The sequence below is a fragment of the Typopeltis vanoorti genome, chromosome 9 (genome assembly GCF_054136105.1).
Source record: "Typopeltis vanoorti isolate ZY-2024b chromosome 9, IOZ_Tvanoo_1.0, whole genome shotgun sequence".
NCBI lineage: Eukaryota > Metazoa > Arthropoda > Arachnida > Uropygi > Thelyphonidae > Typopeltis > Typopeltis vanoorti.
In genome coordinates, this window is record NC_143557.1 from 105,010,166 (window position 1) to 105,027,811 (window position 17,646).

At 36.2% G+C, this 17,646-nt stretch overlaps 1 protein-coding gene across 1 annotated transcript in view; it reads left to right on the forward strand.

Annotated features, from left to right (window-relative positions):
- The first annotated feature begins 7,357 nt into the window (after positions 1-7,357).
- LOC150103375 (DLG-associated protein 5-like) overlaps positions 7,358-17,646 on the forward strand; it is a 74,113-nt gene continuing 63,824 nt past the window's right edge. The window contains exons 1-2 of the mRNA XM_090398234.1: positions 7,358-7,493; positions 13,988-14,141. Coding sequence (XP_090254360.1) covers positions 14,024-14,141 — 118 coding nt within the window. The 5' untranslated portion in view covers positions 7,358-7,493; positions 13,988-14,023. The remainder of the gene's footprint in view (positions 7,494-13,987; positions 14,142-17,646) is intronic.

A 17,646-nucleotide genomic window follows, 5' to 3' on the forward strand; every position in this document is an offset into this window, starting at 1 on the left:
GAGCCACTACCCAGACTAGTTTCGACCTTTCTTGAGGTATCTTCAGTGGGAGCCAGGCCCAGAGGTGGAGCTACAAGGCAGAAGCAATCTCCACCTCTGGGCCTGGCTCCCACTGAAGAAACCTCAATAAAGGTCGAAACTAGTCTGGGTAGTGGCCCTTCCCTTAATACATAACATTATACATATCTGCAAGGAGATGTGTTTTGCATTATGGGAGATACTGATATAAGAATGTTGGTAGCTTGTTCCACCTTTGCAAGGAGTTGCCCGGTGTTGTACCACTTTACCCCATATTAATATTAATATTTTATTATTATTATTAAATTAGTCTACTCTTAATGAGCCTGTGTAGCTCAGTGGATGTGGCGTTTGCACACCACCGCGCTAGGCCGCACGAAGGAAGTCTTGGTTTCGAGTCTAGTCGGCGACTAGAGGAAATTTTTCTAAGCCTTTTTTCGACCGGTTCCCGAGTTAGTCGATCTCTGGCACGGGCAAGCAGGTTTTTCCTCCCGGAAACTCGGGTTTTTCGTCCTGTAAACTCAAGAAAATCGACCGTAGAACCCACATTATTTCAGACATTAAATATATATTGTGTTAGGGTTAGAGACCACGAGATGGCGGCACATTTGAGCCGTCTCTCTTCACTGCGTACCGCTTAATTAGTGATAGCCTTGGGCCATCTGTCTCTGATTGGGTACCAGTGGAGATTGAACTGCCCACTCAGTCTCCAAAAGTTAGATAGGGCTAAATGGCCTCGCCTACTCCCGTATATACGGGAATAAAAAGGCGTTAGCTGATTTTTTTTTTGATTAGTCTACTCTTATTTAAGGTTATTAGATAAATTTCTGAATTAATATCTTTAATTTAATCATGACGCTGATAAAAAATGTTTACGCTTTTAATACTTAGCGATATGACTTCACTTGACTCGATCTATTTGTGAATGATCAATTGTTCGTATTCCACCTTGTTTTTTTAAAACTATTCCTATGTAGCCACTGAAGATGGGCTGTAATATTCAGACTGAAATATTTAGCAAATTAAATAATATTTTTCTGTAAACGTGCATATATTTTATAATCCTAATGTCACAAGTATCTTTAAAGAATCAGATAGGAGTGAGGCCATAGCCCTGCTTATTAAACGCCTGTTAAAAACTTCCTTGTTTGGTCTCTAGAGAATATTTCTGGACTATGTAAAAATAAATACAAACAATTGCAAAAGTCTATATATATTTGATAAAAATGAAAAAAAAATCCTTAGCCCTCCCCCTCCCCACGGTACAGACTCGTCATAGGCTTTCTAATAACCTTTCGTTTGTTGGAACTACATAAAATAAATTGGGTGCAGAAGCGGCTTCTCCATATATAGTCAAATTATTCGACTTAGTTATACATGCCCGTTATTTCATCTGTCAACACATATTTTAAAAACAACTGTAATGGACCTTGGCTAGAAACTATCCTACTGATGTGGATTTTTATCTGCAACACCTATAAGAAATCTTTTCTCTTCTACACATCCGCAAGGTTCCTTTTCAATTCGCTACTTCGACGACGTCTTTGCCGTCTGTTCCCATAAGCAAGATGCATTACCAGCTTTTCTGGAGAAAATAATAATGTACACCACATTTAAACTTCATCATGGAAATGGAAAATTAGAGTAAATTAAATTCTTCGATATTTTGATCTCCTGCTCTCATTCAGTTGAACTTCCTTCCTCCATCTATCGTAAACTTGCCTTCACTGGTTGCTACATCACCAGCGATCAATGTTTTCAGCTAGGTGAAACGAACACCATGATACATTTTTAGAATATTAATCCACAAGTGAAAAACTTCTTTAGTACTTTATTAGAACTTTGGACGATCTGCTTTAGAGGATCGAAAGCGTGATTACTACCATTCTTTATATAAATAGAAATCCGATAACTCCATCTCTTCCCAAGAGGAAGTAGGCAAGGCCGTTTTCCACATATCTAACTTTTGGAGACTAAGAGAAAGATCACTCTCGATCAATGCGAATCACAGATAGCTAGCCAAAAACCATCATTACTTTTATACAGCATCCAGTGCAGAGAGGAAGATAAGTGCCGACATCTCGCGACATCGTCCTAACTGTAAACATTATTGTCTGAAACAGTGTTATGATAGAGTTTGTTTTGGTTTATCTAGATTTACAGACGAAGCAACTCAGGCTATGAGGCAGTGATTATGCAAATTCATTGTGTGTGTTCTAATGGTTTGTTTGCCTGCTTTGTGGGATGAATACCCGAGTTTATCAGAGGACAAAATCCCACCATGTCCGTATTCGAGTGTAATAGGGTCTTGAGGTCGATTTTCTTAAGTTCACGGAATGGAAAAAAAAACACAAAAGAAACTCGAGTTTCCTGCAGGAAACCGACTTTCCCTTTCACCAGACCGGCTGGCTGGTGAACTGATCAAAGAAAGGATCAGAACCTTAAATGTGAACGGAAAGTTCTGCTAATAATTTTTTTATCACAGTCTACTATCTTTCAATAATAATAATAATAATAATAATAATAATAATAATAATAATAATAATAATATTATTATTATTATTATTATTATTATTATTATTATTATTATTATTATTATTATTATTATTATTATTATTATTATTATTATTAAAAAAAAATAAAAAAATGGCCTCGCCTACACCCGTATATGGGAATAGAAAGGCGTTAGCTGATTTTTTTTTATTATTATTATTATTATTATTATTATTATTATTATTTTTTTTTTTTGGAACAAAAGAAATCATCCCTCCAAAATAGAAAAAAAAATTTAAATATTATTCCAGTTCATGAGTGGAATAAGAATCAAATATAGGTTGTGAGAACGAAGTGAATGTTAGCAGAGTAGTAGCATCGAGAGTAAAATGGAAAACGTTAATGTAGGAATTAATATTGAATATGCGCCGGTGGAAATACAGGAGAACGAAATAGACGGAAATAATGTGCTTGAATGTTATCCTTAATAGAACAAAGCGCAAAAACGAAAAGATGCAGAAGTGGCATGAGATTAGCAGTGTTGAGAGGGGAAAGCAGGAAATAATCCAATGTTAGAAAACGAGATTAGGTCATAAAACTATTATTATTATTATTTTTTTTTTACGTGACACTGTCAGGGAGTCCAAGGACTCCTCGCGGGAGGACATTCTACTCGACTATTCTAAATATATCTCACCCTCTCTACTGCAACTTAATTCTCCTACTTACGACACTGCTACCATCAAATATATAGCCGATCTCATATACCTCCGTATATGAGATCGGCTAACTGATCTTCAACTGAAAAAATCCATATAAGGATTTTACTCATCCAGATGAGAATCGAATCCAGATGTTTTTGCATCAAAAGAAACCGAAAAACAATGGTAAGAAAAAAATTATATATGGGAACTCAATGATCAGAAGAGTTCCATATAAGGACTCCACTCATCAAGATTAGAATCGAATCCAGGTGTTTTTCCATCAAAAGAAACCGAAAAAAACAATGGTAAGAAAAAAATTATATACGGGAACTCAATGATCAGATTAATTCTTAATGAAATGATAACAAAATCATGATTCTCTAGTGCAAAAATGAATAATATTATTCATGCCATCCGAATGAAAAAAAAGATAAGGAGAAAGAATTGTCTAGTTGGAACTGATGATCTGAGAGGTCAGAGGTATTTTATGAGGGAGGATCTGAAGGAGTTGTTAGACAAATCAAAAATGAAGAGTGAGAAGGTAAACATTTTAGGACTCCTGCTGCGCTAGGATAGACGCAAATCGAGTAGGAAGAGGTGGGCGTTAATAGTAAAGGAATCAACACACAGGTTGTGTAGAAGGAATAATGCAGTTTGTGGCCCTATGTCCTGTGTTTAAGAGAAAGGATTTATATAACGCTGATGGGCTGTATTAAAATGGTTTTGCTGTTAGGTGTCGAGAGAGAGAGAGCTTTGTTCTCTGAGAATGCCGAAGCAAATTCAGGAAAACTTAAGCAATTAGGGAAGTTGCAGGTGAATGTTAGTGAAGACACCTATGTGCACAATCAGTGCGAGAATGACATCTAGTCTCTCAAACAAACATATTGAATAGATTAGTCAATTCAGGAAGCAAAAGCAAAAGTGGGTGGAGGCCTCAAGAGATGCAGCCGTTTTTATATACTAATGCCAGAAATATCAGTAGCAAGAGGGAGGAGTTTTTGGCATTGGTTAGTGCAACCTTGCCAAAAGTGACAGGCATTAGTGAGACTTAGCTAAGAGAAGATGATGTGATTGCAGGGATAGAATGTGATGGGTTAAGTACATTCAGGCAAGATGGGATGTGGAGAGCGGATTACTGCTGCTGATAAGAGATGAATTGCAGCCAAAAGGAATAGGAGATAGATGGGATGGTGGCTGTTCATTTAAAGCAGTGTGATATGAGATCAAGGCCAGTAAAACAAAATATATATAGTTGGCTGTTGCTATAGGACAATCAGTTCCAGGGGTGACTGGAAGACATGCATCAGCAGATTAGTAAAAATTAATGTATTAGCTAAGGTCGAGTGATTAGTATGGGGGGGATTTAATCTATGGAGATATAGACTGGAAGGAAGAACGACTACATCGCAGAAAGGAAATATTATTCATACACCTACTGAGAGGTAATTACTTGAGGCAACATGTGATGGAGAGGACTCCAGGTGTAAGAGTACTGGACCTGGTTATAGGATCGGAAGAGCTATCAGTAACTAAGGTGGCCATATTGCCTCCAACTGGGGAAAGCGAGTGTGCTGATGACTTGAAAAAATTTTACAAATGACGAATAATTGGTCAAGAAAGAATTTATATGTGGAACTAGATGGCAAGCTTCGCAGGAATCTCGAAGCTGTGCCATGGCATATAACACTGCAAGAAAAGGATGTTAGTCGTGCATGAGAGATAGCTAAGGGTCATCTAAAGGAACCAATATTAAATTGTATACCTAAAGTAACAAGAGTTAATCAGGTAGGAATCAGATGGATGAGTAATATCGTTAAGCATAAGTTGCAGAAAAAGAAAATGCTGTGGAGAGTATATAAAAGTGAAAGATATTATCTTTCACTCTTATCTTATCTTGGTAAGTGGAAGAGTAACTATGCAAGAATAAGCTTAATGAGTTTTGATGATGAGGAGGTGAGAGAATTGGATGAAATAATTGAGTTACTGATTGGATACTTTACTATCATACTAATGAGGTTAATGCTGAGACATACGTAACAGAGACATATGTGGGAACTGAAATGGATGAAGTTGTGGCTCATGGGACATTCCAGATACTCAGTTAACTAGAGCTGTGGGATTGGATGAGATGTCAATTCGCCTTTTGGGGGGATGTGCAAGGGCACTTGCCATGCCTTCGACTTGGCCCTTTAAAAAAGCTCAGTCAGAACGCCAAGGGAGAGGAAAAAGGTCAAAATAATCCCCTTATATAAGCAATATTCTAAGACTACAGTAACAAATTATAGAGTAATCAATATCTCAGGAGTGGCGATAAAACTATTTGTAAAATTGGTCCTAAGAGAATTCAAGAATGGTGAATAAGAATATAAGACTCTGTCAGTGGCCAAATGGCTTTGTGAAGGTTCGGTCACACCTTACTAATTTACTAACTTTTTATAATAGAGTGTCAGCTGAGTTGGAAAAGGAAATGGCTACATGTTAGATTCTTAATTTCGCAAAGGCATTTGACGGGATATTACATTTACGTCTGTTACACAAACAGCAACAAATGGGGGATGGATTTAAAAGTGTGATATGGATAAATGTGGCTGCTGAACAGATATCAGCAAGTGATATATGGAAGAGCAATTTAATTTGTACATAAATGATATAAGAAATAACCTGAAAAGGAAATACATTGTAGTTAGTTATTTTTTGCTAATGCAAAATTATGATGCAAAAAAATAACAATACTCTATCAAGGCGATGTGAAGAGCTTGTGGGATGATTTAATTAGCCCGTCAGTATGGACAATAAATAATGGATCGGTTTAAGTGGAGAAATGCAAAGTTATGCATTCTGTGATAAATAGATTACAAGCTGTGTATCACGTTGATGGAACTGTACTCCTAAGATTGCTAAGATACCTCATAAATTTACTTGGCTATTGAAAGTCACTCTGACAAGTAGAGATAATGAAGTCGTTATTCCTCTTGATAAGTCCTTTTTATGTCCCTACGTTGATTTTATTGCTCAGGTCCGTCCTCTGGGTTTCTTGAGATGAGAAAGTTGCAAAGAGGATTCAGAGGCAAGTAACCAAGATTGTGGGTGGTCTGCGGAACGTTCACTATGAGGGTAGCCAGTCTGCTTGTCCTAGTGCTTAGTGTATCCACTCTCCAACCAAAATAATCTGGGTTCGAATCCTGCCTTGGACATGGATGTTTGTTATTATCTGTAAAAATACTAGTGGTGGAAGGCAGTAGATGGCGTTACTGTAGAGGTAGATGATGCACTGGAGATGGAGAGTTGCAGAATAGATGCCCTCCCTCGATGAGTCTTTGAACTTCTTGGAGGTGTCATGTACTACTACTAATAATAATAATAGGTTGAAACTGTGTGGACTGCAAAAATTGGTTAATAGGCGAACGAGAGGGAATATGATAGAAGCATTTCACTTACTTAAAGAGTTTATAGAATTGATGCTGGTGGAACATTTCAACACTTGCTGGAGGGGGAGCAAAATAAGAGGTCATCCTAATAAATTGAGTGAAGGTGTGGTCAGTAGATTTTTTATTAGATTATTAGATTAGATTATTAGATCTGATTATTAGATTTTTTCGCTTGGTGAGTTGTGAATGAATGGAATTAGTTGCCGGAATCAGTCGTTGGCGTTCTCTGTTAATGGGTTCAAGGAGCGGAATGATAGATTGCGGGGATAATTTTGGCCTCCGGCGAGAGTCTTTGGACTCCGTGCATTTGCCCGTGCAATATTAATAACAAAGGTAGAGATTGAACTTCCCACTCAGTCTCAAAAAGGTTATTTAGGGTTAAGAGGTCTCTCCTACTTCCTGGGGGAATGAAAGGCATCAGCCGATTATTTTATTTTTCTATTAATAATAATAATAATAATAATAATAATAATAATAATAATAATAATAATAATATACACTCTACCACCTCCTCAGTAAAACTAGTTTTACGCCTTACTTCGAGTTCTTACTAAGCATTACAGTCCGATAAATAGTTTCTAACTTGCTACTTTCCTTTTTATGAAATTAATGAAATCCTATATTACACTCGTAAATATGCCCCATTTCGCTGGGATTTGTTGCTTATATATGCGGCGCTACATGTTCTATACATCCTGTTAGGTTTGAACCAATGTTGTTTTTATGTGTCATTTTTAATTTAGAGCGCGCGTATTTGATAATATGACTGGTGTTTGTTACGTTGTTGTTAGTTTGAGTGGTATTAAAGGAATTTTCTAAGTTAATATTTTTAAGGAAGTTGTTTATTAAGGTAAGACTACTAATCATTAATACCGTAGAGATGATGTCATCTGCAAATTTTGTTTTATTATATCAATTAAAGAAAATTAAAAAATCCTTAATTGGTTTTTAAATACGGTTTGTCAGTATGAGCTGTTTGGAAGATGTTCTATATGTCAGGTTGTGGGCAAATTTTTACCCTTACCTATGCTCCAAATATTATTATTTTTATTTATTTATTTATTTATGAAACAACAGCGGACTTGAATCATATTTATCTGTGATGTTCTACCGCTTTCTGTCCAGGTTATGTTGATAAACTGTTGTCGATATCGACTTAAATCTCAATTTATTAATGTTTTTAGATCACAGTTTGTAATTGAAATAATTCAGTTATTGTGGAATCCAGTCAGCAACACAAAGAAGTCAGAGCGCAGCCCATTCAACTTGAAAAGAAAAAAAAATGTGTGTGTGTGTGAATTCAGCAGAATTCAATATTGATTTATCCACTGATTTCAAAAGATAGTGTTGATACCATTATCAGTAATTAGTTAAATTACAAACATAGAAATGACTGTGCATGACCATTATAAAGGCAGATAATTGCAATGTAAATTTGTTTTGAAAATTTGCAGTAACCAGACAGACTATGAAAGTAGGATAATAACAGAACAAACAATAAATTCTCTGTAAAGTTGCACTAGTTGTTTAGGCACAATTTTTAGTGAGGAATGACGAAATTACTATGGAATTAGATCTTATTTTATTTGTGTGGGGTTCCTCCTGTTCCTCGACTGTCCCTTAGGACTGGTTGAGCCCTCCTAATGCTATATCCTATGACTGTAGCCTGTGTGTGTGTATTCATGGGGCCAGTTTGCCTGCTTGTGGGATGAAAACCCCCAGATAAAGTGTGTGTGTGGGGGGGGAATCCTGCTGTCCACACCCAAGACCAGCTAACTTGGCTATGGCTGAGAAAGATCCTTAAGCTCCTCATGTCATTGATGGGAATCGAACCTAAGACACTCCTTCCCCAGGCATATGGTTGTGAAGCGCATAGCCGCTAGGTTAACTGTATGGACTGGAAATATATTATACAATACATATGACTACACCTGGAGCACCCTGCTCAGTATGATCATCTGAATTCCATGGAGATTATTGTCCTCTGATCTTCATGGAGTTGGACTCATCTTACATACAGCTCATCATACTGTACCTTACATATATTCATATTCTCTGTAGACAGCATGCTTTCAGGCAGGGCTGTCTTAAGGTATGGGCACACTGGGCAGTTGCCCAGGGGTCCCATCCTGCCATATTGTTCATGAAAGATCTCTTGGAAAAAAATGACATCCTGAAGACCATTGACATTAAGCCAATTATAAATGAATTCTCCGCAAGGAAATTTTGCAAAAGTTTGTGTTGATTAATCCTTGCTTTATAGCATGTTTTGATGTTTAAACATTGATTTTGTTAAAAGTAACAATAAATCTATAGGCTTAATTTTTTGACCGTTTACATTTTTATTCCCATAGTGGGTATGTAGGAGTCCCAGTGCATTGCTTTGCCCAGGGTCCTACGATACTGTTAACACAGTTTTGCTCTCAGGTAATGCATTTCAGTCATTTACCACTCCATGCAAAAAAAAAAAAAAAAAAAAACAACCTGCTTCCCACTCCTTTGCTCACATCCTCCTTATACAATTCCCAGGGATGACTTCTTGTTTTCCTCCATCATTCTATAAAAAAAAAAAAACCCATTCAACATTAATTTGATAAAAGTCCTCAACAAGTTGTACATCTTCTATTGTATTATCCTTCTCCTCCTATCCATTAGACTCAGTCAATTGCATCTTCTCAACCTTCCTTCATACTGAACATTCCAGAGACCAGAAATCGCCTCTGAAAACCAGGAAATCTGTACGCAGTCCATACATAACCTATTCAATGAAACCAGAATCTTCTTGCTTCTACAAATCAGTGGCCTCGTGGAGATTATTATCTTCTGATCTTCATGGAGTTGGACATCTTACATACAGCTCATCATATTGTATCTTAAATATATTCACATTCTCTGTAGACAGCATGCGCTCAGGCAATGCATTTCAATCATTTACCACTCTCCATGCAAAAAAACCCTGCTTCTCACTCCTTTGCTCACACCCTCCTTATATAACTCCCAGGGATGACTTCTTTTTTTTCTTCCATCATTCTATGAAAAACCTGTTCAACATTAATTTGATAAAAGTCCTTAACAAGTTGTACATCTATTATCTCATCCCTTCTCCTATCTGCTAGATTCGGTCAATTTCATCTTCTCAACCTTTCTTCATACTGAACATTCCAGAGACCAGAAATCACCTCTGAAAACCAAGAAATCTGCACATGGTCCATATATAACCTAATCAATGAAACCAGAATCTTCTCACTTCTACAAATCAGCGGCCTCTGCATCATTACCAGAACTCATTCTGCTCTCCTCACAATTTTAGTAATGTCCTGTAAAGTGTATATCACCATCAGACCCATATCTCTTATTTCCTCCACCTTCTCCAATGTATTCCCACCAAGTGTATACTTTACATTACACTCCACATCCCATCTTTGTCTTCTGAATTTTGCATTATACTTTGCAACATTGAACTGATAACCTCAACCCCATGCCTATTCACTCACTTTATTCAATCCTCTCTTATAAAGTCACATCTACTGTATTCTTCATAGTTCTTCCCAACTTTGCATCATCTGCAAACAACTAAATATCCCCATTCAAACCCTTCCTCAGTATCATCAGCATACAGGTCAAACAGCAATGGTCCTGAAACACACACACACCACTAGTGATTTTTCTCTTCCACAATAGTGCTTCCCCATGCACAACTTCCTGATACCTATCAGACAGCTGATCTCCAATTCAGTGCACTAATTTAATATCCAACCCTATTTGTTCTAGTTTAATTATCAACTTATCATGTGGTTATCTACCAAAAGCCTTTGTAAAATCTACTCTTACTATTGTGTATCCATTTCCGTTGTCTAATGCACATCACCTTATTATAATAAGTGAACAGATGACTAAAACATGACCTTCCTTTAACAGTTCTAGATACTGTTCTTACTAACCTCTCCAACACTGATCACAACACCTGACACACAGATTGGCCTATGATTTGAAGCTTGTTCTCTCACCTCTATTATGAAGTGGTACAATCTTGAACTTCCCTCCAATCCTTTGAAACTTGACCGAATGTAAGGCTTACATTGAATATTTAGGCCAAGGCCAACGTAAACTCCCTGTTACATTCCTTTTAAAACATGGTAATATATATCAAGTCTCAAAACATGGTGATATACATCGTCTCAAAACCTTATTAATACCAAGTTGACTCCGCTTCCCATATACCTTCTGTTCCCTCACAGTCAGTCTCATCCTCCCCTTCCACTGCTCTCACACTCCCCATGATGTCACATTCACAAGAATGAGATACCTTTATGAACTGCTCATTTATGAACAGTTCATACAATTTTTTATGAACTGCTCATTTCCCATGATAAGTCTGACTCCATGGAGGTGGGATGTTGATAATAATAATTTAATATCTCAACTATTATGCTTCATTCACAAGTTATCCTCTTACCATTTTCTTTAATCATTGTCATCCTTCCATAATCATTCTTTCTTTTGCTCGCTACATATCAGAAGAAAACTCCTTAGGGTCTTCTTTTGGCTTCATTAACTAACTGCTGCTCATGCTGCACTCTTTCTCTCCTTACCAACCAAGTCATCCTCTTTGCCTGTTCTTTTCACTCCTCATGGAACTAACTATTACCATTTATCTTTGTTTCCTCCATAATAGCTTCTTCCTCTGTACTGCATGCTTAATCTCTGCATTCATCTATTTCACCGTGCTTTATATAACCTTCTGATTCTCAGAATACATTTAGACATTGCTTCTACTAGCTTACTACTTTCTACTACATTACTTTTACTTGGGTGTTCTTCAAGAGCTATCTAGATAATTTTTGAACAGCACTGATCTTATTTCCACTTAGATGAAGGAACTCAAGATGATTCTTAGCACCAAGGTAATATCTGGCTTGTTGAAATTTTTGTATTAAATGAACAGAGTGTAACTTTCAAAAAATTTGAGAGAAATAGGAGAAGAGGATAGGATTTGGTTTCATCCTTGATCCAAAACAAACAAAACAAAGTCATGAAGTCACTTCATGACTACTACTACTTGCATATAGAGGCTAATGATTTCCCATCAAACTGGTCTGAGTAATGGTCCTTCCCATAATTCATAGCACTGCACATGTCCACAAGAATATGTGCATTGCATTATGGGATATTAAGGCTGGGATAATTGATATGAAGTCATTAGCCTCTATATACAAGTAATCCAGTCGTGAAGTGACTTCATGTGCAAACTTTGTTTGCTTACACTTGGATAAAGGATGAAACCAAGAATATAATTTCTTGGCATCTTTAATTTATAGTAAAGGGGTCTTACAGTATAAACAAGTGAAATTTTGCAGCTCATGGTAAGTAGGTAGGAGGAAGAACTTGAGGTCATCCCTGAAAGCTAAGTAAGGGTATAGTCAAGATGCTTGTGAGGTTCACATTCTTTTCATGGTGTTTAATGAGTGAATGGAATAAGTTTCAGCATACATTAAATTAATTAGTGTCTTCAGCAATTTTTTTTTTTTGTTTTCAAGGAAAGGTACTATTGGTACTTAAACATTGTATGACCTACAGGGCTCTTCCTCAGTGAGTCGCTGGCATCCCTGGATGTGGTAAGAACTAAAAGGCTGGAATGGTGAGGAGGTAGTTTAAATTTATATGGAGCAACAAGAAATCAGGCTTGGGAGATAAGCTCTATCATAATTTAAAAAAAGAAGAAGATCCAGTGGAAGGCTGAGATCTAGGTGGATTGATGGTTTAGAACACCAGACTGTAAGATCTGACAGTATTAGAGATGAGACCTAACAAATAACCTATTAATTTGGAATGGAAGCTGGTAATTTAAACAGAATTATGTATAATAAGTTTAGTTTAATCCTTTATCCAAGTGTGAGCAAACCAAGTTTGCACCTGAAAGTATCTTCAGGACTGGGGTAAGTTAGTGCAACACCAGGCAACTTGCTGCAAAGGTGGAGAAAGCTCTCATCACTGCTATCTCAGTATCTCCTATAATGCAAAGCACATCTTGCGGATATGTGTAATGCTATGCATTAAAGCAAGGGCCACTACCCATACCGGTTTCGACCTTTATTGAGGTCTCATCAGTGGGAGCCAGGCCCAATAGTGGAGATACAAAGGCAAAAGCAATGAGAGGTCATCCTAACCTATAGGAGTTGCCAAAGGGTGTGTAACCTTATTATTAAATTACTCCGGATTCAGAGAAAGATGTTGAGAGTTTATTTTTCACTTGGTTAGACTATAATAAGTTTAGTTTAATCCTTTATCCAAGTGTATGCAAACAAAGTTTGCACCTGAAAGTATCTTCAGGACTGGGGTAAGTTAGTGCAACACCAGGCAACTCCACCTTTGCAACGAGTTGCCTGGTGTTGCACTAACTTACCCCAGTCCTGAAGATACTTTCAGGTGCAAACTTTGTTTGCATACACTTGGATAAAGGATTAAACTAAACTTATTATAGTCTAACCAAGTGAAAAATAAACTCTCAACATCTTTCTCTGAATCCGGAGTAATTTAATAATAAGGTTACACACCCTTTGGCAACTCCTATAGGTTAGAATTATGTATTACCATTAGCATGGTCTGAGTGGTTAGCATGACTGTTCTCCAACCAACAGGCTATGTGTTTGAATCCTGCTTTGAAACATGGATGTTTTTTGAATGATAGATAAATTTTGTTACCCAGTGTGAGATTACCATCCTGCTTATTGGAGACCTGAATTAGCTTGAAAAAATTCCTGATCTCTCCATGTGAACATAGTCACGTTTTGTTTTTCCCTAAATCATCCCAGTAGTGTAGAGGAAGTAATAAAGTGCTCACTGGTTGGTTGGCCAAGTGGATCCTCCATTATCCACCCTATAGGTCATGGATTTGAATCTCACTTGGTCATGGATGTTTGTAATGCCTTTAGGTCAAAGATGAATTTCACTGCTCAGTGTTAGACCACTGCTCTGCTTATTTGGACATCTGAAGGCTTGAAAAAGTTCCCTTTTTTGTCTCTAGAGCATGGTTTCTGGATTATGTTTTTTTTTTTAATTAAAAATTAAAACTTCAGCCATCTCAGTGAAAATTGAGCTACATCTTTAATGGTCTCTGAATGAAAATCATTCATTCAAAGGAGTGAATATTTTAAGCCATTGAGCTGAAACTGTAGCATTACTTACATAAAATATAAATTTTTACCATTGGCCACAAATTACTAATTGGAAAGGGATGGAGTAACCATTTCAGTTCATTGTTATGTTATAATATATATATACATATATATATGAAAGACTGATAACTATTACTTGCTATTTATAATAGTTTTTTTTTTTTTGCAGCAGTGTGTTCATTGTTGATAAGGTAATCATATCATTATGGAGAAACATGATGTTCCATACTTTAGAAAACTGTTGTCAGATGAAACCGATCGGCTCATTACATTATGCAAAAAATGGCAAATTGAAGCAAAAGTTCCAGGGATTCCAGATGATGGTATGCTGTCTGTCCTGCTGCTTTGAAACTTCGTAAATATTCCCCTGACTTAAATCAAGTTTTACGTCTCATGTATAGCTACAAACAAACAAAATGGTTACATTTAATTTAATAGAAGTCTCCATTGTTTTAATATCTTATGTTTCAGTAAGGAAATACCGTGAGTAGACATATTACTTACTATAATAATGGAATTAACTCGTAAATTATTCTTTCGTAGAATTTTCACCTGAGTATCATGGGTATCATCAGTACAGGTACAAAGGCTTATTAATAACTGTTATATTCACAAAGCGCCACCTAAGTAGCTAAGGTTAAATTTCCTAAATTTATTTAAAAAAATTTTTTTTTTTTTTTTTTTTAATATATATAAATATATATGTTGTATACAATTACAAGTTAGAAAAGATTTATTACTGAAATAAGAGCCAACACTTCACTTCGGCGAAGTAAAATATTCAAAATTAAGTGAATATTGAATATCATATTATTTCTCAGCCGATTAAGAAACTGTGGTATTCAATATCCACTTAATTTTGAATTGAAAAGATTTGCTGATTTATAGAGTACTATCTCCCACAAGGGGGAAAGACGTAGACCATCGGATCTGTTTAGGTTAGGGGAGTGAAGTAACGTTTCACATGTTTCTTTGTAAAGCTGTTCCATTACGAACTGACTTTTGTCTTCTTCCACTGAACTTTGTCTGGTGCTGATGGCATGCTCTGCAAGTCCAGGTTCAGGTTCAAAGTACTGGATATATGACTTATGTTCTTCTAACCGGATCATAGCACCTAATAATGATAACCCACAAGAGCAGGGAATCTGGTAGACACCTGGATAGCTGAGATGTAGGAGCTTGTCCTTTGGAGACATGAGGAATGTGGAGATTTTTCTGACAGGTCAAAAGGCCACACAAATATTTAGTTGTTTTAACACTTTAGCTATGCGTTCACTAATGCCTTGTACATAGGGGATAGGTATACGCGTAGGTTCTTCTGTATTTGAAGAGGATGCTGGAGCACGACTACTTAAAGCTCTTTTTATGAAGGAATTCTTATTACCATTGGATATGAAGGAGAAATTAATATATTTTAATTCTTTTTGTAATGGTTCTTCTGAAGAACAAAAGGAGTGGGCTGTATGAACTAGTGTTTTTATGGTACCTGCCTTTTGATTGGATGGTGATGTGATTCAGCATGGATGTACTGGCCTGTATGAGTCTCCTTCCTATAGACTGTGAATTGTAAGTTACAGTCTGGTTGGTGAAGAATTAAGAGGTTTAGAAAGGCTAACTGCTTATTTACTTCTAGGGTGAACTGGATACTTGGATGAAGTGCCTTTATTTTTGAGAGAAACTGTTGTAATTCTTCCAAAGTGCTCTTTGATATGGCAAAAATGTTGTCCACATATCTGAACCACAGGTTAGGTCTGGGTGTAATGCTGTCAAAGATACATTGTTCGAAGTGCTCCATGAAGTAGTTGGCAATAGCAAGAGATATTGGATTACCCATTGCTGTTCCTTCGATTTGGTATAACTGGTTTTTGAAGGAAAAATAAGCAGACTTTATTAAAAATTCAAATAATTTGACTATGTCTGGAGGAAATTCTTGGTGTAGTAATTCAATGCTGTCTGCCAACGGAACATTTGTAAATAGTGAAACAACATCTAGACTAATCATAATCTCCAAATTGTCTAGATGCAGATCGGAAATTTTACTTCTGAAATCCACTGAATTTTTATATATATATATATATATATATATATATATATATATATATGTAGTAGTTCTTCTAGTTGAAGAAGTGAGTAAATTTGGCTGAGAAAGATCCTTAAGCTCCTCACATCGGTGATGGGAATCGAACCTAGGACACTCCTTCCCCAGGCATATGGTTGCGACGCGCATAGTCACTAGGCTAACTGCACAGACGTTTTCACATATAAGTAGAATGTAAAATGGTGTGTCAGCATATTATTGAATACTCTGATATATTAAACACTTTGGAGTTGTAGAAAGTTTTACCACTTAGCTATAAAAAATTACAACTTGCTAAGAAATCATATTCTTGTTTTAATCCTTTACCAAAGTGTGAGTTAGCAGGTGCTTGAGAAAAGAAACTCTAAAGAGAATATGGAAAAAAAATACAAGCTAAACAAAAGTCATGGGAAGACTTTGGTAAGAATATGTAAAATAAATATGAAGGTGGCAAAATATTTTGAAGGTTACTGAAATAAAGCTTAGAAATGGAGAAAAGAATGCTTTAAAAAAAATAAGTTAGTAAAGATGGCAGAAAAACTGGAGATAGAGATTTGGGTGTATGGAATAATTACTTGAAAAGATTTGAATGAGATAAGCAGTGACAGAACAGTGGTAATAAGGATTCAAGAGGATTGCAATCAGGAGTATATACTTCAAATAAAAGAAGTTTAAAGCATTAGACAGGTGATATTAGGCTCCTAAAATAACTCCTGTACAAGATTTCAGGATTCTTTAACTAGGTTGAATATTGCTATGAAAAGTTTGGTATCAAAATAAAATTAACAACAAAAAGACAATCTATGAAAATATTCAGGAACATGGAAAACATCAGATATATTCTCTGTTGAGAACCTGTACTAGTGGAGTGAATGAAACAGGCCATCCACCAGATAGTATATAGGCTGAACCTGTTTACAACCCTGAGAGACTTCCCTGATCAGCTGACGAATAATCTTGCTACTGCTTGCAGGACTCTAAGGCCACACATGGATTGCGTTTGGATGCACCACCTGTGTGGGAGTTGTCCAAAAATCCTCCATCCATCTTGTGCATGCCCTCATGCAATAAATTTTCCAACTTTCTAACATGAAAGACAACAAAAAATTATACTGTTATTGCAGTTATTCAGAAAATATCAACAATATTTGACAAAAAAATTGCAAAAAGCAATAAATATACCCCCCCCCCCCCCCAAACCAACAAAACTTCATGTAACAAAAAAAAAAAAAGAAAAAAAAAAAAGAAAGAAAAGAAACTTCCACATAGAGTTTACCAAAATCCAGACTTAAGACCTGGAAGTGTATTATTTCATGGATTTGAAGACTTGTCAGATTTCGCATTCCATGCCAGAGGTTATCGGTCCAGATTCTCCTTTATATAATCTGCTTTGGCTCAAGATTTCCTTGTCTCATTTTCTTGTCTTCATTTACTACTTTTGTTGTTCTTAATTCTGATTATACTGACCTTTTTGTTTATCTGAGAATTGGGCACATACATTGTAATCATCCAAATGGTGAAATTATCTTCCTTGGAGATTTCAACATTCACTATTCTGACTCATCTTCTCTAACTTTTATATTTTATAATATAAAAGTTAGAGAAAAAGTTTATAATATATATAACATATTTTATAATCTCCATCATTTCACAGACCTGTACCATTTCTTTATTATTATTATGGGCAACTCCATGGAGTCCTAAGACTCATTGAGGGAGGCCCTAAACATGCCAAGCACTATTGTATGTAT